General features: G+C 53.9%; 1 protein-coding gene across 1 annotated transcript; it reads left to right on the top strand.

Moving 5' to 3' along the window:
• Nucleotides 1–4,949: 4,949 nt before the first annotated feature.
• On the top strand, nucleotides 4,950–21,883 carry LOC104310226 (interleukin-9). Its single transcript, XM_009911642.2, has 7 exons — nucleotides 4,950–4,979; nucleotides 6,768–6,950; nucleotides 7,044–7,088; nucleotides 7,177–7,203; nucleotides 7,863–7,991; nucleotides 9,453–9,592; nucleotides 21,838–21,883. The coding sequence occupies exons 1-7, from the start codon at nucleotides 4,950–4,952 to the stop codon at nucleotides 21,881–21,883; spliced, it is 600 nt and encodes a 199-aa protein (XP_009909944.2).
• The last annotated feature ends 814 nt before the right edge of the window (nucleotides 21,884–22,697 follow it).

Genomic DNA, 22,697 nt, shown 5'->3' with positions numbered 1-22,697 from the left:
GCTGCTCCTCCTCTTCAGAACACAACAAATCAAGTCCCCATGTCATGTAGGAGGCTGCCTGTGACTTCACCTAACTCACTGCTGTGAGGCCAGGGAGCTGCAAGAGCTGTTTCATGAGACCCTCTGATCACCCTGACGTGAAGATCCAGCTTGCAAGCTGCCAAGTCCTGCAGGCTTCAGCCTGGAGAGGCCACCACCAAAGCAAGTCTGGTTAAGGGATGCAGAGCTCATCCCAAGCTGTACCTCCAGCTCGTTGCTGCAATCCCAGTGAGCCAGCTGGGGCAGACCCAGGTCTCTTTGGCCTACCTCAGCCTTTCAGTTACTCCAAGGTTAGTTGTGTTTGTGCTGTCAAATACCTCCATGCTTCATTTTGTAAGCATGGAGCTTCTTATGCCAAACCGCAGCCAGACCCAGTTCTGCTGGGCCCAGGGGACTCTGGGGGCACTGGCAGGAGAGGCAGAGGGGGCAGCGCTTGCAGAGGGACATGTGGCACGGGGCAGCAGCCTGGGACAGCACTGTCCTCTGGGCAGTGTATGGCAACCCCTCTCCCTCTGCAGAAGGGCTCTGGGGACAGAGCCCAGGGAGGTCAGTCCCTCTGCCAAGGTTCCTGAGACAGCCTGGAGCAGCTGCCCAGCCTCCCTCCAGAGAAGGGAAGAGGAACTCCTGTGTGAAGGGAGGAGCTGGTGACACGACTGGAAGACCCCAGCAGAAAGTGCCCAAAACCTGAAGGCTGGAGCCAGTACTCACACAGGGGGTGCCTGCAGTGGGGCCTGACTTCACACCTGCAGGGTGGCTTCCCCCCAGCCTGGCCTGCACAGGGCACAGTCGGTGCTGCTTCATCTCAGGACTTGCAGGCGAGGAGGCTCCCGGTGCCTCCCAGCTTGGCAAGGGCACAGGGAGCTGGCTTGGATAAACACTGTGGGTGCAATTGATGAGCCTTCACACAGGCATTTGGTGCTGGCTCTGCCTGAGGATTCTCCCTTCCCATGTGGCCTGTTTTTATGCCTACAAGTAAAACGTGCTCCTGAGGTGCAGCACAGCTCTCATCTCCAGGGGTGACGCTGGTTTCGGTGCAAATAAAGGCTGATGCTTAGCTGCCTGCAGTATGGAAAGTGGAGCCTGAGTGAATTAAACTGAAGTGGTTCACACCAAGCTGGGCAGCTGGAGGATCCTGCTCCCAGGTGCTCTGGCTGGTGCCTTGCTGGGTTCAGTGGCACCCTGGGCGGCATCCAAAGCAGCACTGCCAGCGGAGCCAGAGAGGGGATTCTGCCGCTGCGCTCTGCCCTGCTGAGACCTCACCTGCAGGGCTGTGTCCAGCTCTGCAGCCCTCAGCACAAGGACCTGATGAAGAGGGTCCAGAGGAAGGCTAGGGGGTTGGAGCACCTCTGCTGTGAGGACAGGCTGAGGGAGCTGGGGGGGTTCAGCCTGCAGAAGAGGAGGATCTGGGGGGATCCTGAAGGGGCTGCAGGAAGGCTGCAGAGAGGCTGTTTGCAAAGGCCTGCAGGGACAGGGACAGGGCAATGGCTTCAAGCTAGAGCAGGGCAGACTGAGACTAGATGTGAGGAACAAGTTCTGCACCACGAGGGTGGTGGGACAGTGGAACAGGTTGCCCAGGGAGGTGGTTGAGGCCCTAGGGCTCTGGGCAACCTGATCCAGTGCAGGATGTCCCTGCTGGCTGCAGGGGTTTGGACTGCACCTTTGGAGGTCCCTTCCAACCCAACCCATTCTGTGATGCTGTGTAAAGCCCTGAGCCCCATGCTGGAGCTGCAGAGGGATTGGTCCTGAGATCCTTCATCTAGTTAGACCAGACTTGAGATGGATGTTGAGGATTTACCCAGACACAGCTCTTGTGCAACACACACCTGCCAGGAGCTGCTGCCAGGGAGAGCTGTGGGCTGCCAGGTGTGAGAAGAGAGCAGAGGGCAGGAAGCTTTTCCTGTAAAGCAGTGAAAAGTGGGATGGGAATGAAAAGCTTTGGCCACATGATGGCAACCTTGGCCGTGGCAGGGCACGGTCCTAGCTGGAGCTGCCAGGCAATCTCCTGTCCTGCTCCCCTCACAGAATCCCAGAATCCCAGCAGGGACCTCTGGGCATCACCCAGTCCAACCCCCTGCTCCAGCAGGGCACCACAGCAGCTTGCCAGGATCACAGTGGCCAGGGGGAGTTGGAGCCTCTCCAGAGGAGGAGACTCCACAACCTCTCTGGGCAGCCTGCTCCAGAACCTTCACAGCAAAGTTTAAGGGCTCTTGTGTTTAAGCAGAACCTCCTGGGTTCCAGTTTGTGCCCACTGCTCCTTGTCCTGTCCCTGGGCACCACTGACAAGAGCCTTGCCTCATCCAGGCTTGCCCCCCAGCCTTTAGCCCCTCTGGGGCTGCTCTTTTCCAGGCTCTCAGCCTTTGCTCCTTGTAGATGATTCAGCCCCAGGCCAGGGCTCGCTGCCAGACCAGCACAAGCTCCCTTCCCACCAGACACCCTCTCTCTGGGCAGTTTGCAGGTGATTTTGGGGTGACCTTGCCCTGCCTGTGGCTTCCCTATCCCAGCAGCATGGGAGGCAAGCCCTGGATGTTCTGCTTAATCAATGCACAGGCAGAGCACCAGTGAAAGAGAGCAGCAGGCAGGAGGTTGGGCAGACAGTGGGTCAGGCACAGCAGGGCTGGGACAAGAGGCTTTTGAGGCTCAGCACTTGGTGATGTGGTTGTACCTACTGCTGTGATCAGTCCCAGAGCAGCCCTGCACACAGAGCCCCATCAAAAACTTAAGTCTTGCTTTTGAGGTTGTGTGTGTGGCTGTCACCAGGGCAAGAGGCCCAGAGGTGGGGCTGGGTGAAGCCATGGGGGTCAGTCCCACATCTCAGAGACAAGGGCTGCCAGCTGCCCTCTGTGCACACAGAGAGCTGGCAGGTCTGTGTCCTGTGAATGATATATGAAACAGATTGGATTCCAGAGAGAGCATCAACAGCTCTGCCCATCAACAGCTCTGCCCATGGGCAGAAATGGGGAACCTTAAGGGATCCTTTCTGGGGTCCTGGCACTGGGGATTTGAAGCTGTGCAAACAGCTGCTTCAAATCCCTCCTGGTGGGCACTGATTTTGTCCCTGTCCCTGTGAGTGAGGCCAGGCTGCTCTTACTCACACAACGAGGTGGGAACCAGCAGCCCTGCTGACTGCACCAGTAAATGGTGACTGCTGTGCTTCCCTCCAGCAGGATGCAGGTGGGCTGTCAATGCTTCCAGCATAAAAAGCCACCTGTGAGCAGGGGCTGGCTGGAGTGAATGCCTCATCCTGGCTGCCTGTCCTGCATGCTCAACCTTCCTCTCCATGCTGCTCTGAGAGGCAAACCCAGCACCTGGGGCCACCTGACAGTGGGACAGCAAGGAAGGGTGAGTGGACTTCTGACCTGAGAGCTCTGCAGTGTTTCTCTGTGCTGGAGTGACCACAGCCAGGCCCCCAGAGCCCCCGCAGCAAGAGCAGTGGCATCAGGAGAGCCTCAAAATGCAAGAGCACCTCTGATCTTTGGAGCCAGCTCTTGCTTTCCTCTATTTAGCCCTGGAGAGAGCTGGCTGTGAGGTGCCCCTGCAGCGTGCTCTGCCCAGCGTGGCTGGCAGGCTGCTGTCTGTTTTGACACACCTCAGCTCTTGCCACAGGGCATTGCAACACAGCAAGCCTGCCTCACCTGCTGCACAGCCCAGGAAGGCTCTGCTGACTGCAGCAAACGAGGGCAGCCTGCAGCTCTGCAGCTCCCTCACCTCACAGCTCCCCAGCAGCAACAGTTGGGGTCAGTGAGCTTCAACGGTTCCAAGTCACTTCTGGAAGTGATGAGACCCCCCATTACCTACAGAAGGGTGCTGAGGACACCTGCTAGGCCAGAGCAGAGTGTCTGGCTGCCAGGAGGTGCCACTGTCCTCTCCAGTTCTGCAGCTGAGATGTTCCTTGAGGTCATCTGGACTTTACACCTCTGTCACAGGCAATCTTGCTATTACTGTGCCATGGTTTACCCTTTGGTGGAGCAGCCAGAATCAGCCTGCTTCCCTTTCTTTCTGCACTAGCTTCTGTCATCATTAGCTAAAGGAAAGGGGTGGTGGTGGGGGGAATTATCCCCAAGCCAGCTTATCTCTGGAAACTGAAACTGCCAGCAGCCTTTCTTGTGGTCTCTGCGAGCTCTGACATCTCGATCGGCGCTCGGAGCAGATGTAAAACCAGTGGCTGTCTTATCTTGATGGCTTTCTTCTACAGGGAATCTTTTCTCCTACATGAAAGGAAACCCCAAAGTGTGCAGAGTTTCTTGGAAACACTGCAGGGGGATGCAAATGAAACTGCTGAGTGCGTTCAGCACCCGAATGACAAAGGGCTTGTGAACGTCCCCTGCTGCGGCTGGTCATCAAGTGGAAGACTTCTCAGGCACCCAAACCAGGTGTCTGAGGATGAGATCCACAGGCTGGTGTTCTTGGTGGGGTGGCAGCAAACATTACGTTTCCATGGTCTTTGGATCAGCATCTGAACGCTGGCACAAAGCCTGAGCTCCGAAGAGAAGCCAGGAGAGACCTTCCCTGCCCCATCCGCTGCCGCTCCAACCAGTACAGGGAAAGTGCTTCCCCTGCCAGGCTGACTTCTGGGAATTTCTGATTTACTGCAAACTGGATACAGCTTCTCTGGTGACCTATTTGCCCTGGAGCAACAACAGCAGGAGACAGATCTCAGTGAGCAATCAAATAGAAATGAAAATACACGGCGATGGCACTGGCACCGCTGGCAGCTAGACACTGCCAGGAGGAACCGCAGCCTCAGCTCTGCAGTTCTGACTTTCAGCTAGTAACAAAAACACACATCTTGTCCTTTTGGGCTGTAGAGCAGGGAAGGAGTTATCTCATCTGCCAATGGTCCAGTGAACATAATTCCAGCTCCTCTAGGGCAAGGTCCTGATGATGCCTCTTGCGTGCACCTTCTGGCACCGATGGCTTCCACTGAGAGCACAGCAGCTGCAGTGAGCCATCCTTGCTCAGGTGAAGGGGCCCCACAGACCCTCCTGAGCACATCAGATTTTGGCAAGTCCTTGCCAAGGCAGAGTGCAGCAGCTGCAGGGCAAAATGTGGTTTCTAATGAGCGTGCTCCCCTTCAAAGCAAGCAGCAGCACAAACTCCTGGCCACCGCCAAGAGCCCTTTGCCCCTCTCTCCCCCTCGCTCGTTGCCATAATCCTTGCCCAGCCCTGGCTAAACCAAAGATGTTTGTGAGTTCTTGCCCTGAAACCCATGTCAAGCCAAGTGTTCCACCACTGCCACACATCTTTCATTGCCCTCACAGATGTATGCTTTGAACTAATTGCTCCAGCTCCTGCCGTGGGGCTCAGCTGGCTGAGGCAGCAGGGTGCAGCAGCACGCCTGTGGCTCTGCACGAGCAGCGAGCTGGCTCTTCAAGGCAGACCTACCGCTCCTGGAAGCCTCTCTGCTGCTTTTCAGGGAACCATGGGGTCTCCATCAGAGGCCAGTGATTTTAGCCCTTCTCTACCAGCCCAGTGCCTTGAAAGATCCCAGTGCCTGGCACACGAATGCCACCCCTCCCTCCCCGTGGTGTGCTTTGTGTGCCTGTCGAGCCGAGCACAGCCTGCTGCCAGCTTTAACTTGCCAAGGGAGGGTCTCTGGCTGCTTCTAGGTATTCCCTGGAGCCTGTGTGAAAGCCGTAGCTGCCTCATGGGATGTTCACTTCCCAACCCGAAACACCTGAGCACGACCTTCAGAGCAAGGCAGGGAGCACCCGCCCCAGCCTAGAGCTGCTGCTGGGTGTGAAGGCAGCAAAGCAGGGGCAGGAGCAGGGGCAGGTCCCCTCTGCTTCCCGGGGCACACAGGAGGAAACCAGCAAACTGCAATCCAATGTTTTCTCTTTCCAGGACAGCTTCCAGAGGGATCGTGCTCATCCCCCCGACAGGCTGGCCGGCAGCTGCTGCAGAGGACCCCGAGGGGATTTAAGGCGCAACAGGAGGGAAGCTTAACAGTCAGCCCTGGGGATCTGAAGGAACAGCTCAGCCCTAAGGTGTGCAGCTTGGGAAAAGGAAACCTGTGGCCAGAGGAAGCTCCAGCAGATGTTCAAGCTGATTTGAAGACTCCATCTGAAAGGGCTGCCAAGCTAATACCCTTTGGGTCACTTCTTAGGACTATTTTTGCATCCACTCCTTTCTGCTTGCAAGGGGTGGCTGGGATGGGACACCGCAGTCAGCTTTGGCACCCTGAGGACCCAGTCCCTGCGCGCACGCTCGCAGCCAAGGGCTATGGGATCTCTCTCTGGATGCAGCAGCTGTAGTTCAGCCTGACAGCTTCTCCAGGCACCGCTCCACCTCTCCATCCCTTTGGCTGCCTGCTCAGCAGGCTCCCGCAGCATTCCCAGCCTCCCCGGAGGAAAGGTCCTGCTGCAAATCCAGCGGGAAGCCGGCTTGCAGCCCGTCGGCGTGCTCTCAGGAGCCTGGGCAATGCTGAACATCATTGCCTGCCGGCTTTCACGGAACAGCCATTTGCATAAGCGCGGGAGACAGAGCCCCCGGCTGGGGCAGAAAAGCCTTCGCAGACTGGCAACCAGCGCTTCCTGTGGGGCTGAGATAGCGCAGTGCTCAGCTTCATCGCTTCTGAGGGAGCAGTTGTGAATTTCCAGAGTGCTACAGAAGAGTCACTGCAGTAGGTGACTCAATTCCACGTTTGGGTGCTCTATCATGCTGTCCAAGCTGGCGGGGGAAGAGCAGTGGGCACCTGGTATCGGTTTCCTAAGAGGGTTTTTCCATACTAGAATGGGAATTTTGTGAAGACTCAATTAAAAGGAGTTGCCCTCCCCTGCTCTGTCAGCCACCAGCCCGAGCTGCACACGAATGCCAGCATGCTGTCATACATACTCCTCTCTGGTTTGCTGCTCTCTGTGCAAGCACAGAACTGCACTGTCAGGGAAGTTATCCGCTTTACAAACCATCTGCTTGTAAGTGGCTGCTGGGCACCTCAACTCTGCCAAGGAATGGGCTGCTCGAGCAGCTGACAGCACACCCTGACCGCTCGCTTCTTTTTCTTGCAGAAGGAAGGTTCTCTGAGCTGCCCATGTGGAGGGACAGCTGCCAGTGTGAGTACCATGCCCCCGAGACCCCCTGGGGACTTGGGTGCTGGCTGGTGGCAGTGTGGATTCTAACGCTCACTCTTTCCATTTGCAGTCCTGTTCTTGCCTTCCCATTCCTGAGGTAAGTGCTCAAGCTCCTGCAGGTGTTAAAGAAGTTTGCTATTAACTGAGTCTGTTCCCTTTGCTCCTTGTGCAACTTTTGCTTATGAGGAAGATTCTGATGCACGAGCAGCAGCAAAGCCGAGCCCGAGGAACAGGGGTGGGGAAGGAGGCAGAAGTCTTCCCATTATCAGTGCAGTTATAACCAAGGCCAGAGCCAGGTAAAAGTCCTCTGTGGGCTTGACTTTCAAAGCAGAAGATGCAGGCTCTTGCTTTGAAAACCTCTGCAAGCCCTTCTTCAATGGGCAGTGCCTAAGCGTTGAGTGACTCTGGCCCCGAGAGGTCAAGCCTCAGAGGCTGAGCTCAGCAGCCAACACCATTTCCCTTTTGTAAGCCTCCTCAGATATGGTGAAACCCAGCAGCAGCTGAAGCTGCTCTTCCAAGAGCCTCCTTTCACAGCTGGAGCCTTTCTGAGAGCTGTGGCAGGTGTTTGCTGTGGCTCACAGGATGAGCTGCTGGTTCACAGCCCCCCAAAGCCCTTGTGGCAGAGCTCAGTAGGCTGCAGTATGCGTTGGGTTTCCTTGGGACCTGCTGCCCCGTGCAGGGCTTTGCCTTTCTTCCTTCTGTGGATGAATCCCAACCTGCAGCTGAGCTTTTTCTACTGCCTTCCCCACTGAACAGCCTGGCCACGAGCTGCCCTGCTTTGTGGAAGGCACTGAATACCTGCTGAGAAACAACTTCACCTCCAGCACAGTTGTTGAGTGGCTAAACCTCACCTTCCAGATCCAGCTGGACAGAAACCTCTGTGAAGTAAGACTTCTGCTTTTTCTATTGACCTTTCTCCACCTTTTGCAGAAGACAGGGATTTTTGAATGATGATTGTGCAAACATGTGTAGCCAAGTGCTTGAATGCTGTCAAAGGGGTTTTGAACACTCTTCTGCTGGAGTCAGAAATGGTGACTGTGACAAGCCTGGGGCAACAGGCAGCTCCTAAAATCAGCAGAGCAAGCCTGGAGATGGGTTCTGCCCCACTGTGCCCTTTGCTCTCTCCCAACTCCTCCAGCATGAGGCTCCCTGAGAGGAGCTTTATTGAAATGCCTTTCCTCTCTTTCTGCCTCAAACTGTGTTTCTACACTAAAAACCAGTGAGATGAGGCCCCAGAGGAGATGTGCAGGAGGCAGTGGCTGGGGACACCCAGGCAGGGACATCCTTCTCTTGGGAGCATTAATGCTACCTAAGCTGCACTTTCTTCAAGGATGCTTGGGCATGAGACACTGCTGTGACCTGCAGCATCTCCAGACCTGTGAGGATGCTCAGGGGGGTTCCTTGATCCCCAGATGCCTTTTGTCAGGGTTGTGAAACATCCTTCCTTGCCACACTGAGCAGAACTGCTGTGCAGCTCAAGGAGATGCTGTGGTGTCTCCAGCTCCATCACACCAGCTGCAAAGTGGCTAAGGGAATGACACCTTCCCCACTGAAACAGCATGGTTTCAGTTATTTGGGTACATTAGGAGGTTCTTCTCTCCTTCTACTCTGCACTAGGGAGGCCACATCTGGAGTACTGGGCCCAGTTCTGGGCTCCTCAGCTCAAGAGAGACAAGGAACTGCTGGAGAGAGTCCAGCACAGGCTAGAGAGATGCTGAGGGGCCTGGAGCAGCTCTGTGAGGAGCAAAGGCTGAGAGCCCTGAGGCTGAGAGCCTGCAGAAGAGCAGCCCCAGAGGGGAGCTGAGCAATGCTCACAAAGAGCTGAAGGACCTGTGAGGGGCAAGAGGATGGAGCCAGGCTCTTGTCAGTGGTGCCCAGGGACAGGCCAAGGGGCAGTGGGCACAAACTAGAACCCAGGAGGTTCTGCTTAAACACAAGAGCCCTTAAACTTTGCTGTGAAGGTTCTGGAGCCCTGGAGCAGGCTGCCCAGAGAGGTTGTGGAGTCTCCTCCTCTGGAGAGGCTCCAACTCCCCCTGGCCATTGTGCTCCTGGGCGAGCTGCTGTGGGTGTCCTGCTGGAGCAGGGGGTTGGACTGGGTGATGCCCAGAGCTCCCTGCCAGCTGCCAGCACTCTGTGATTTCAGCTGTAACTATAGGACAGACCAGCTGTCACCCTCTTGAGTCCCCCTGGGAAGCCACTCTCACACTCACTGCCAAGGAGCAGCTCGTTAGGGGCTGTTTCTGCACTCCTTGCTCAGTCCCAGAGCTGTTTGCTTCCATTGCTTCCTCCAAGGCCTTTGTTTCTTACAGCATCGTTGGTAACCATTTGTTCTTCCTTCCCTCCCAGAGCCTGGCCCGTGGGGATCAATGCCAGTACAAGACCAAGGGAAATGTGAAGGCATTTTTGGATAGAATCCTGACAGCCTACCAAGGGATCAACAAATCTAAAGATTACAAAAGGCTTTTTCAAAGCCCCAGAACCCTTCAGTAAGAAATGGGAGCAGAGAAGTTATTTATTGTATTTATTGCCCACCTGAAGCAGCAGAGGCAGAGACCACTCCTGCTGAGCCAATAAAGGCATCGCTCACCCGAGCACCCAAAGCACTCCAGAGTCTTCATTCGAGGTGGCTTGTGCTTGGCCAAGGGGGTTGAGCCAGGGGCTGCCACCATGCTGCTGCAAAGCTCTGCCCCTGCAGCCCCACTCGCAGGGGATGCTGCAGCCCCCAGCACGCTCCCTGGCCACTCTCCGGCAGGAGAGCTGAGAGTGGAGCAGATCTCTCGAGTTCTCTTTCTGCAGGGTTTCCATTGTTTGATAACATCTACACCCCATCAAGAAGCTGCTTAGCTTCCTTCTTGCAAGGTTGCAGATTTTCCTGCCCATAGCCACTGGTTTTTCTTCTCAATATTCAGTAGCAGAGAGCTCAGGAGCATCTTAGCACACAAAAGCAAGGCCAGGCCCAGGGCTCACTGGGAGCTCTTCCTGGTCCTGTGTGTTTGGAAGGTGTGCTGGGACGATGGTTTCCTTCTCAGGCTCTCAAGATCTTTCTGTAGTGTCATGAATCACAGAATTATCTCCTTTTCTTCTCAGGCTCTGAAGATCTTTCTGTAGTGTCATGATTCACAGAATTATCTCCTTTTCTTCTCAGGCTCTGAAGCTCTTTCTGTAGTGTCATGAACCACAGAGCTGTCTTCCTCTTCTCTTTCTCAGGATTTGAAGACCTTTCTGTAGTGCCATGAGCTCAGATGTGCTTCTCCATCACTTCTCTACTCAGCTCAGCAGAAACAAAAGACACAAAAGGAGACAGTTGCTGGGGGGGGGAAGCCAACCTAGAAGGGGAGATGTTTATCTCAGCCACCTATTCCAGTAGCAGTTTCTTAGATCTGTTTGCACAAGGGAAAAGCCCAAACAGGTTACAGAAGGTCAGGTTTCATCTCCTTTGTGCCTCAGAGAGGAACAAAAGCAATGAGAAATGGCAGCAGGGGAGATGGAGGATCTTAGGAGGCCTCCAGCCAGACATCATCTCTTCACCACCTCCACTGGAGTGTGGTAGATTTGTCTGCAAGGGCCAGACCCAGGCACGTCATTCCCAGTCCCATCCAGGACTGGATGACCTTTGGAGGTCCCTTCCAGCCCAGACCATTCTGTGATTCCATGATATTAGCAACCCCTGGTTTAGAAGGGGTGTTTGGAGGGACCAGGAGTGTCCCAGTGCCTCTGGCATGTCTCCAGCACCTCTGTGAGAACAAGTCTGGTATCCACCATGGGAAGGAGAGGCACTGGGCTGCCATTCAAATGCTTCCCAGCTGTAAATCACATTTAGAAGCACATTGACATATTTGTAGAAGGCAGCTGATCTTATCTGGCTAATCCTCACAACACCCTCCTGAGGCATGTGGACAAGCCTCACTCACCTGGTTTTAGAGAAGAGACAGAAACAAGAGCTTGGGGAGACACAGAGCTCACTGCTCTGCCTGTCACAGCTGCCTGGAGCCCAGCAGCCTCTGCCTGCAGAGCTCAGCACACAGCAGGGTTTGACATCACTGAGACCCAAATGACACCATCCAGAGCACCAGGAGAGGCTAAACCCAAAGTGGAGAGGCTAAACCCAAAGTAAGTACCATTCCCACTCTGGTTTGGCCCCCAGCTGAGCCTGTCCCTGCCCACAGCTGGGCACTCAGGGCAGCCTCATCTAGGTGAGGGTGCTCCTGCTTGCTGCAGAGGGGGCTGGACTGGATGACCTTTGGAGGGCCCTTCCAACCCAGACCCTTCTGTGACTCTATGAGAGCTCCCTTCCCATCTTGTCTACTGCTTTCCCACTCTGATTCAATCCAGTAAACATCCACCAGTTAGAAGTGAAAATTCCCAGGAGTTTTATGTGCACCTCTGATGGAAGCAGCCTCGGTGCTCTCTGGGCTGCTGCAGCCTCTGCAGGGTGAGCTGCACCCAGCACCACTTCACACTGCAGCCTTTTGTTGGGGACCTCTGTAAATAATCCTGAGTGTCCTCACCACTGCTGGGAGGCTCAGGGTAGATGTTGGGAGACAGAATGCATTGGGGCTCAGCAGCAAAAGGGCTGGAAAGGGAAGGCAAAGCTCCTCACTGACAGGAGCCCAGCACTGCCCTGTTGGTCTTTGTGCCTGACTCACATATGGGCTTCAAAAGCCAAAGATGTTTCTACATGAGCAGGGTGTCTGAGTTACTTCTGCTGGCTTAAACCTACTTGTGTAGGAAGACCTGAATTAATCCTGAGCTTGTCTCAGGCTGTCATTAAAACCAGTAAGTGCTGGGAAGCAGGAAACTGCAGGAGGAGACTGCTCCATGGAAAATCACAGAATGGCTTGGGTCGGAAGGGACCTTCAAGATCACCTAGCTCCAAACCCCCTGCTCTGGGCAGGGACACCTCCCCCTAGCCCAGGCTGCTCAAAGCCTCCTCCAGCCTGGCCTTGAACACTTCCAGGGACGAGAAATCCACAGCTTCTCTGGGCAGCCCCTTCCAGTTTCTCACCACCCTCACAGCAAGGAACTTCTTCTCAATGTCTAATCCAAACCTAAACTCTCCCAGTTTAAAGCCATCACCCCCTGTGCTGTCCCTGCATGTCCTTGTGCAAAGGGCATCCCTCTCCACCCTTCTTACAGGCTCTGTTTCAGTATTGAAAGCTCTCAACAAGGTCTCCCTGCAGCCTTCTCCTCTCCAGGCTGCACAGCCCCAGCTCTCTCAGCCTGGCCTCACAGCAGAGGGCTTCCAGCCCTGCCAGCATTGCTGTGGCTTCCTCTGGCCCTGCTCCAACGGGTCCAGGTCCAGGTCCTGCTGTGGCCCCCAGGCTGGATGCAGTGCTCCAAGTGAGGTTTGCTGAGGGAGGCAATCACCTCCCTGTCAGTGAGGTTTCTTCTCCCTCACATCAGAGCCAGCATCACCAGCAGGCCTCACATGAAGAGAGATGCCCCTGATTGTCCATGGAGTTCATTTGGCTGGGGCTTCATGTGATAACCTTCAGACTAAGCAGATACTTTCCAGGGGTAATAGGTCAACAAAAAGCCCAGGAGTGAGGGGAGTTCCCCCCCAGCTCCCCACGCCCTTGGGATTGCAAAAGAGCAAAATGAAGGAAATCATGAGTGAGAAGGTGCAGATAATGATCAGCTCACTTCTGCCTTTGCAAGCAGCCTGGGGCAGAGATGTGCTGTGCCACACCGACTTCAGGCAGGATATCAGTCAGCCATAGAGGCATGAGATTGTTCCATGGTGGCAGAAAAAGCTGCTCACTTCCATTGTGCTGGGCTCCCACATACCTGACAGCAGACTCTGCAGGACAGGGCACCAGGAAGGCAGGCAGGAAGGCAGGCAGGAAAGAAGGAAGGGAGGCAGGAAGGGAAGCAGGAAAGAAGGAAGGGAGGCAGGAAAGAAGGAAGGGAGGCAGGAAAGAAGGAAGGCAGGCAGGAAGGGAGGCAGGAAAGAAGGAAGGAAGGCAGGCAGGAAAGAAGGAAGGCAGGCAGGAAGGGAGGCAGGAAAGAAGGAAGGGAGGCAGGAAAGAAGGAAGGGAGGCAGGAAAGAAGGAAGGCAGGCAGGAAGGGAGGCAGGAAAGAAGGAAGGAAGGCAGGAAAGAAGGAAGGCAGGCAGGAAGGGAGGCAGGAAAGAAGGAAGGCAGGCAGGAAGGGAGGCAGGAAAGAAGGAAGGCAGGCAGGAAAGAAGGAAGGGAGGCAGGAAGGGAAGCAGGAAAGAAGGAAGGGAGGCAGGAAAGAAGGAAGGCAGGCAGGAAGGCAGGCAGGAAGGCAGGCCTGAGGGCTCAGAGAGCCCCACTGCCCACAAGGGATTTTCAGCAACACCATGTGAATAGAAATCACAGGATCAGAGAAGGCTCTGGGTTGGAAAGGATCTCCAAAGCTCATCCAGTCCAACCCCATTGCACTCAGCAGGGACATCCTGCACTGGATCAGGTTGCCCAGAGCCCTGTTGTACCTCACCTTGAACATCCCCAGGGATGGGGCCCCAACCACCTCCCTGGGCAGCCTGCTCCAGTGTCCCAGCAGCCTTGTGTGATGGGACACAGGCACGGCTCTCACCATCCTGTACCAGAACAGAGCCAAGCAAGGGAAGCTGTGCCAGCTTTGGGTGGGGAGAGATACAGAGGATGCTCTTCATGAGGTGCAAGCCACCTGTGGCTCACCTGTCTGGGCTCACTTGCAAGCTCTCTGGACTGCCTGAGTGTACCAAGCTGCCCAGGACAATGGTGCAGAGCAGCAGGGCTGTGGTGCTCCCAGGGGAGGAGCAGTGCACAACTGCAGCTAATTGCTGTCACTTCTTTAGAAGCAGGCAGCCCTAGGATGAGTTGATTCAGCACATCTCACAGTGATGAGAGGAAAGAAGCAAGGACCCAGGGATCCCCCTCAGTGGCTGGGGCAGCAAAAGGTGTGGAGCAGTTGGGGGGAAGAGGGAAGGGAAAGTGAGGTAGCTGAAAGCATGGCCTCCCTGCTCCTTACTGATGGGCCAGGAGGGCATGTGAGCAAACAGGCTCTGGCCACTCTCCTCCCTATGGCTTGGCCTTCCAGCATGATCTGGAAGGTTGGCAGGAGTGACTGCCAGTGCCTGAGTTACCAAAGGGTGAAGCAAAACCCAGCTGTGATAGCTCACAATGGGCCCACAGGAGTGCCAGCAGCAGCAGCCTGTCCCAGGGGTTGGTTGGATCCAAGACTGAGGCCAAATCAAAAGGGAACAACAACCCCCCCGGAAGCCCAACCCAGCCAGCCCAGGCTCCTTCCCTCACAGCACCTCTTTCAAAGCCAGGAGGGTTCCCTTGGCTTCCAGCTGCTGGAAACAAAAGCCAGTCCCAGAGGGAATGTGAGCATGAGGAGTGGGGGCTGGCTGGGGGTATTTCAGTGTGGGGGACAGGAGCAGCTGGACTTGGTGGTCCTGGAGGTCCTTTTGGGCCTGGCCCAGAGGTCCTGCTGGTTGGACTCGATGACCTCCGAGGTCTTTCTCAACCCAAACAACTCCCTGGGTCTGCTGCCTCTTCGACTGCCTTCAGTGTGACAAGCATTCCACTGAGTGCTCTCCAGACTGCACACGAGACCCAGCCAGATCCTGTAAAAACTCCTTTTGAATCCAGCTGTGGTGTTCTCCTTGCCACACAAGGCTTGTGAGGAGGCACAGCCATGCCAGCTTTCCTCTCAGTATTGATAAACCTCAGGAGGGTGAAGCATGTTGCCACAAGAGCTTCTCTGGGTGCTGAGTGACAAGATGCCTCTAATGACTGCACTTGGAACTGGTCTTGGTGAGCAGAACTGTGGGCTGGCACACATCCCTCTCCTTCTTCATCCTCTCCCAGATGAGTGAGGCTGGAAAATGAAGGAGGATTTTTAGGTTGGCCAGGTTTCCATCCCACACAGCCCCATGCTTCCTGCCTAGGAAGGTGCTCAGGCTGTCCCCAGGCCCCAGGAGCGTGCTCCATGGTCCATATTTTCTAGTCACTGACCCGCTCCTGGGGACAGCAGGCAGCAAGGTTGTCAGCTCTGGCCAGGGTCTCCTGCCCAGCACTTCCCTGCAGAATCTTTGCACCTTCTGGTGATATTTTAGTCAGTCTCAAGGTGTGTCTAGGGCAGGCACTCTGTGGTTTGGGTCAGCACATTTGAAATGGCTTCCTAAGGAGTTTGTGCTCAGGGGAATGACCTCTTCTGGGCCAGGTGATTGTAACAGATATCTCCAGTCCCAAAGAAGGATCAGACTGGGCTGCCATACGCCTCTGCTGCTGCTCTGCTTCACTCTGTGGAGTGCAGTACTGCCTCCAGCTTTGGGTCCCTCAGCAGAAGAGGGACATGGACCTGCTGGGGGAGGTCCAGGGGAGGTCACAAATAATGATCTGAGGGCTGGAACCCTTCTGCTGCAAGGCCAGGCTGAGAGCCTTGGGGGTGTGCAGCCTGGAGAAGAGAAGGCTCCAGGGAGACCTTACTGAAAGGTGAGGACAGGACAGGTTGTGACAGGACAGGGGGTGATGGTTGAACTAAAAGAGGGAGATTCAGCCTGGAGAGAAGGCAGACATTTTCCCTCTGAGGATGCTGAAGCCCAGGCTGCCCAGAGAGGTGGAGATGCTCCACCTCTGGGCTCTGAGCACCCTGCAGGAGCTGCAGGTGGCCATGGTCACTGCAAGGAACTTGGAGTAGATGACCTCCAAAAGTCCCTTCCAAGCCATCCTGTGGTCTCTCCTGTGTACAGCCAGCCAGGGATGCTCTTCATCCTTCTTTCATTCATTCTTCCTTGTATCAAATAAATGTCAAACAAGAGGGAGGTGGAAGTCTCTCTTCAGTTCTGCAGCTGGCATTGCCTTGCTCTCTGCTGCACCACTTGCTCCTGCTCCACTGGCCTCATGCAAAGGGAATCCTCACTTTACTACCTGGGAAACTCTGCTTCCCCATAAGCAAGACCCAAACCCAGTCCAGAACCAGCACCAGCACGTGAGAACAAACCACTTGTGGACCTGGGGGGGTCTTCACCTTCCTGAGAGTGCTTGTGCCTACATCCAGGCTGTGGTGCCAGAGGGTAAGTCCCAACAGCATGAGACTTGTCCAGGACTGTACTCCTGGCTTGAGGTCTGAACTGATGAGTTAGAGTTTGCTTGGCCTCCGTCCCAGACTTTTAACATCTCCACCAGCAGATTGTGCAAACCTTCTCAGCCCATCAAATCAGGCAAACAGAACAATAATGGTATGCAGGTGTGGTGCAGTTAAATTAATAATTGGCTTGGTTAATAACTCAGATGTGCAGACTAGAGGTAATTATTAGTTCCATGTAAGCTCCTCTTAGAAGTTTTAAGACCAGCAGCCCCTATCTACCAAGCCCATCTATCAAACTGACAGCCAGCCATGGGATCTGTGTTTCAGTGAGCCAGCTTGGGGTAGGACAGCTGCTCCCTCCTATCTGCACTGCATAAACAAGAATCATCTTCCCTGAACCTGCCCTTGGCTTCTGGAAACATCTCCAAACACCTGCAGCCAGCTCCCAAACAAAACACCTCACCGTTCTTCTAGGAATCAGCCCCGTGGCACAGGGCACCTTCCCCTGCTCCCAAGGGCCTCCAGCTCCTTGTGACACATCACTGCTCCATCTGCACCTGGGGCAGGGCCCCCAGCCGCGGGGGGATGTGCTCCATGCTGCTCTGCTGGAAGGGTAGAGGCTGTGCAGCAGGAAAAGCTGCAGGGAGCTAAGGAACTCACAAGGTCAGAGGACAGAATGCAAACTGTGCCAAATGGGCAAGACAGAGGTGAGAGGGAAACCAAGCAGGGCTGCATGCTGCAGCCCTTACCTGTGGTACAGCTCATGCAGGGGGGCTGCAAGAGCTTCACAGCCCTGGCACAGGCTGAAGAACCACAACAAGCAGTGCTTAATGAACCTGTGCTGGTCCAGTGGAGGATGTCCCTGCTGAAGGGGCTGGACTGGATGACCTCTGAAAGTCCCTTCCCACCCAGATCAATCTGTGATTCTATGATTCCATGACTGTTCCTTGGTCCTATGAATGGTTTCTCTCCCTTGGCTACTAAAAGGCCTGGCTGTATAAACATATCTAGACTCATACCTGCACAAGTGCATGCCCCTCTCACACATATCCCAACAGAGCCTCTGCATCACTCTGCAGAGTCCTCACTTTGAGTAGATAAGATAAATAACTACGAATATACGAATGTAAATAACATGGAGCTACAGAGATGGCTGTCCAGAACGGAGTATCGATAGCGAGAGCCATCGATCGATAGCGAGAGCCATCGATCGATAGCGAGAGCCATCGATCGCCAGCTCCTGAGCCGGCCGCGCCCTCTGGTGGCCAGGCTGTGCCACGGCAGCAACCCCCAAATCTATGCCTCACCCCAAGACCTTTAAAGGGGTCTCAGACCTCAGAGACCCTCTCCCCCAGTTCTGCACCCCTGTGGTGCCTGGCCAAGCGAGCTAACGTTTCAAAGAGAGAGCTTTACAGCAGCTGTGCGTGGTGCAGCCAAGAGTTAACAGAAATGTGTCTCTGGGAAAGGTTTGTCACAGGCACAGGTCAAAAGAGGAAGAGAAAGTTGTTTAAGCTAAAAGGTGAGAGGACTTCAGGGGGACCTTAGAGCTGCCTTCCAGTACCTGAAGGGAGCCTGCAGGAAAGCTGGGGAAGGACTTTTCACGAGGGTGTCTAGCAACAGGACAAGGGGGAAGGGTTTGAAGCTGAGGCAGAGCAGGGTTAGAGTGGAGCTGAGGAAGAAGCTCTTCAGTAGGAGGGTGGTGAGACTCTGGCACAGGCTGCCCAGGGAGGCTGTGGATGCCTTCTCCCTGTGGGAGGCCAGGCTGGATGAGGCCTTGGGCAACCCATCCCAGCTGAGAAGTGTCCCTGCCCATGGCAGGGGGGTTGGAGTAGATGATCTCTGAGATCCCTTCCAACCTGAGCCATCCTAGGACTATGTTGTCTGTTCATGAAACCCAGGGTCCACAGCCAAAATCAAGAGAGTGGAGGAAACTGCTCACCCCCCCTTTTACACTGGTCAAAACTGGCCAAAATCCCTCTGTCATTGTTAGAGTTTTCCTTCCTGGCAGAGGAACTTTCCCCTCCCACCAAGTGGGTGAATAGCTTTTCTCAACTCTGTGGAAAAAGTGGGCACTTGCCAGCAGCAGAAAGAGGAGACACAGACAGGGCATGAATGGCTGAGCCATGGGGCTGAAGGGCAACTCCAATAGTCACTGAAGCCCTCTGAAGCAGAGTCTGGTAGGTCTAGACCATCCTTGACCAACATTTTGCTTGCTGCTCTGAAATCTTCCAGAGCCCTGCAGCCTCCCCAGGCAGCCTGAGCTACAGCTCAGCTATAAGACTACAAAGCTGCTTCTAGTATTGACACTCCAAATGTCAGCAGCTACTTCAGCTGCCACCTTCTTATCAGTTCTTTTTATTGGCAGCTGTCTCTCTGATCAAATCCTCAGCTGCCTAGGCTGGACAGCCTCAGTCCTGTGGGGCTGGTGTGGATCAGTGTGGAGGGCTCCTCTGTGTTAAAGCAGGCTGTTATGGATGGCAGTTTGTTGTGTGCTCAACTCAAAGGCACTCATCAGAACCAAAGCACACAGAAGGTTCTGAGGTTTTCATCACTCCATGATTTCCCAGAGAGCCAACAACACAAAGAAAACCTGAGTCAGAGAATCTTTGTTTTTTCCCAGCAATGACAACCATCAACACCCAGAAACAGCACTCAAATGAGCTGGCAGTTTGGGTTTGATGCTGCTGAGATGCCATTCAGAGGATCGAATAGCCTGTGTTTGAGGGATTAGTGGGCAGCCTCCTAGGGAAAGTGTCAGGGCACTAACACATTAATCCCCTGCTCAGCATTAATGGCCCTCAGCAGCCTCACCTGGGCCCTCACCCACACCCTTGTCCCAAGGGCCCATTTAATCCCTTCCTGAGCAAGGCTGCAGGAGTGCTGGTCTGCAGACGCTGCAGGCACCCTTGTGCCCAGCCTGGCCAGGGATCTTCACCTTGGACCTGCTCCATCACCATGGACTTGCCCCATGGTGTAGGCTCTTGGTTGAGCCTGGCTGCCTTCTCCACACTTGGCTGGTGATTCCCTGGCCAGCAGGCTGTGGTACCCCTGGCTCCCAGCCAGCCCTTCTGATGCCCTGCCTGAGAACTTCCTCAAACAGGTAATGATTGGACAACTGCTCTCTGCTGCTTAGGGATGACACCTATATATATATCTATATTTCCACATTTAGAGATTGAATCCTGTTGGTCTAATGAGATTTGACTCCCTGTCTCCTACCACAGGACTACAGTGCCATGGTTTAGTTGATTAGCTGCTGTTGGGTGGTAGTTTGGACTCCATGGTCTTGAAGGTCTTTTCCAACCTGGTTAATTCTGTATTCAGCCACCTCCACTCTTCAGAACTTTATTTTCAGACAGGTTAAAGACCATTAATTTGTCTTTGTGGTGGCTCTTTCCAGGGCAGCAGCATCTGTATCAACAATTCCCTTACCCTTGCTTTGCACTTAGGCACTGCTCACTGCAGCTGTTGTCAGCTCTGTCCCAAAGAGGTCTCTAGCCTATCAATATATAAAGCAACTGTAACAGCCTCACACCATCAAACCCAAGGACAGGTTTGCAATATGCCAGGAGCTGCTCCTTCTCATGATTCCTATTGATTTCTGAGGAGATAATGTTAGCCTGTTGCTCTGTTTCTGAAGGCTTGATATAGTCTCACAAAGACCTGTCCATAAACACTCAGGCCTGGACTCTGCTATAAAGGAAGGCATTTGCCAAAGGGAACATGAACCAGGCATGGATGTCTCTAATTTTGTGTCAGTATGGATTGCAGAAAGGTTCACAAAAGAAGGTGGATGATTTCTACCCCTTGGGTGGTTTCTTGCTGCCTGCCTGTGCAGCAGCTGGTGTCCACCAGAGCACCTCCAAGGCTCCAGCAGGCATAACACACTTCCCTGCTTTCTGGGCATGGTCACCACTTGCTGTTCCAGTCTGCTCAGCTCAGTCTCAGACAGAGCTGCAGTGTCTGATCACAGAGCTTGAGTAATGAGTTTGGAACCCACAATGACAGCCTGGCACTGTCCCCTTTGTGAAATGCATGTTCCTTGCTGCAAATCAAGCTGGTAAAAGGCAAAGCTGCCACGCTTGCTGCTCTGAGCACAGCAGTACAAACACAGCAGCTTCCAGGGAGAGGCTGGACTGGCTCTGAGGATTGCTCAGCACGGCAGGGATGGTGCCAGTGAGAAACTTCAGCCAAAGCCCAGCACCAAGCTCTCTTCCAGGAGCTCAAGGTGGCAAGTGTACAACCACTCTTTGGTTGTGTGCATTTGCTGGGATGGTGGTGGTGACAAAAATGAAGCAGGGCTTGCAGCAGGGCCTCGAAGCCCTGCTATGGAACTCAGCCATGCTGGTTAGCACAGCGGGAGAGAGCTGGCAGAGGTTGGCTTGGGTGAGAGCTGTTTGTATGAGGGGGTGCTGCACAGCACAAACACTGCACCACTTCCTATCTGCTCTGACAGCAAACTGCCTTGACTTTATTGCCTGCATTTTGTTTTTCCTCCCCCAACTCTCTCCAACCACTTCTGGACTCCTCCTGCTGAGAAATGGTCACTAATCTGAAGAGGCTTCTCTTCAACTTCCCACACAGCTGTGGTGACTCTTCCCAGTGCATGCCCTGCTGATTGTGAACAGATACATGGCCATTCTTTGCCCTCAGCAAACTTCTGACTTCCTGGAAGCTTTCCTGCTGGTGAACTCAGGGGTTACTCAAACTCTGTTTCTTTATTACTATTTCAAAGCCCAGCCACTAAAAAAAAATACAAATTTCGCTGCTGACCAAAGTTCAGAACCACTGCATTAAGAAATACCCTGCAAAATATTCCTGTAGCCACCACAAACATGAGATGTGAGTGGAGTATCTCTAAAGCTGTCCCCAGGAGGAGGGCTAAGCTTGACTTTGGAGTGCTGCATGCCCTGGGCAGCCCATGGAAAGGGGTTAGACAGGGAGGGCCTGTGTCCAGCGCTGCACTTGGCCTTCAGCTTCTTGCATCTTGTGTGAGCTGAAGGACCTGGAGCCATGGGCAGCAGATCTGTGCCAGGCACCTGTTTGATCCACAGCGACCTGAAGGGAGCTTGTAGCCAGGAGGGGGTTGGTCTCTTCTCCCAGGCAACCAGCACCAGAACAAGAGGACACAGTCTCAAGCTGTGCCAGGGGGGTTTTAGGCTGGAGAGGAGGCGAAAGCTCTTCACAGAGAGAGTTGTTAGCTGTTGGAATGGGCTGCCCGGGGAGGTGGTGGAGTCACTGACTCTGGAGGTGTTCAAGAGGAGATTGGATGTGGCACTTGGAGCCATGGTTTAGTAGTCCTGAGGTGTTGGGTGACAGCTTGCACTTGATGATCCTTGAGCTCTTTTCCAACCTTATTGATTCTATGATTCTAGATGTTAGGAAAAAGTTCTATACAGAGAGAGTGATTGCCCATTGGAATGGGCTGCCTGGGGAGGTGGTGGAGTCACTGTCACTGGAGGCTTTCAGGAGAAGACTTGATGGGGTGCTTGGTGCCGTGGGTTAGTTGTTTGGGCGGTGTTGGGTTGGTTGATGGGTTGGACGCGATGATCTTGAAGGTCTCTTCCAACCTGGTTTATTCTATGTATGTATGCATTCTATTCTATTCTATGTATGTATGATACCTGAAAGAGAAGTGGACGGTAGGAGCTGCTGGTGTGTGCCCACGTTTGTGCTCATTTCCTTCCAGTGCCGACAAATCTGCAGCTGTTTGTTCTGCTCACATGAACCTGTGAGCCTTTCAGGTCTGTGTGCTGCTCTTCCCTTTCTTTTAGTCAGCTGCACAATCTCTGACTGATTAGATCCAAAGAGGAAACTCATCTACACAGAAAGCCCCAGAGATGACTCTCTATGAATCTTTCTCAAGTACATTTGAACCTGCTGCTGTGCAGCAGCCCAAAGGTTGTTGGCAATGCCCCAGAGATTTAGATGCTGGCTGCAAATCTGCATTAATCTCTGTTTACAATCTGCCCTCTCCTACTGCCTACAGATAGTGCCTCCTGAGACAAGGGTGCTTTCTGGGGCAGCATTTACTGAAAGTATCCCTTGAGAAACATCGACTTAAAATTACCTGGAACTTAACCTCCTACTTCCTTTGAGGTCTGAATAAAACAGTCAAGAACCATAGGGGTTTGTTGGTTGGGGGGTTTTTGGTGGGGTTTTTTTTGGGGGGGGGGTGGGAGCTCTAAAACCTAAACTGATTTAGTGTGCAGTGTGTTTTGTGAATGTGCTGGAGCAAATGGTGTCATCTGCATGATAAATACTCCTTCCAATCCGTTTCATTAGCCCTCCAACAGGCTCATGTTCCAGTTTGTCAGATCTGGGTGAAGAAAAACGGTATTTTTGACTTCACACAAATAGCTGCACCTTGCCAGCTTTAGCTTTTATGTAGGGCAGATATAATCTCCCACTCCAGTGGCTCATGTGTTTAATATTAGCTTTTCATTAAAACTAAAAGAGATGATGTTCTAGAGGCTTGCAGTTGGCTAATTATTGCTCCATGCAGCTCTGCCCCCCTCTGCCCCCGCTGCAGTCGCTGCTCCCTCTCTC

The sequence above is a fragment of the Dryobates pubescens genome, chromosome 16 (assembly GCF_014839835.1).
Source record: "Dryobates pubescens isolate bDryPub1 chromosome 16, bDryPub1.pri, whole genome shotgun sequence".
NCBI classification, from domain to species: domain Eukaryota; kingdom Metazoa; phylum Chordata; class Aves; order Piciformes; family Picidae; genus Dryobates; species Dryobates pubescens.
Note: the sequence above shows the minus strand (reverse complement) of the source record. Positions and strands in the feature narration are given on the sequence as shown.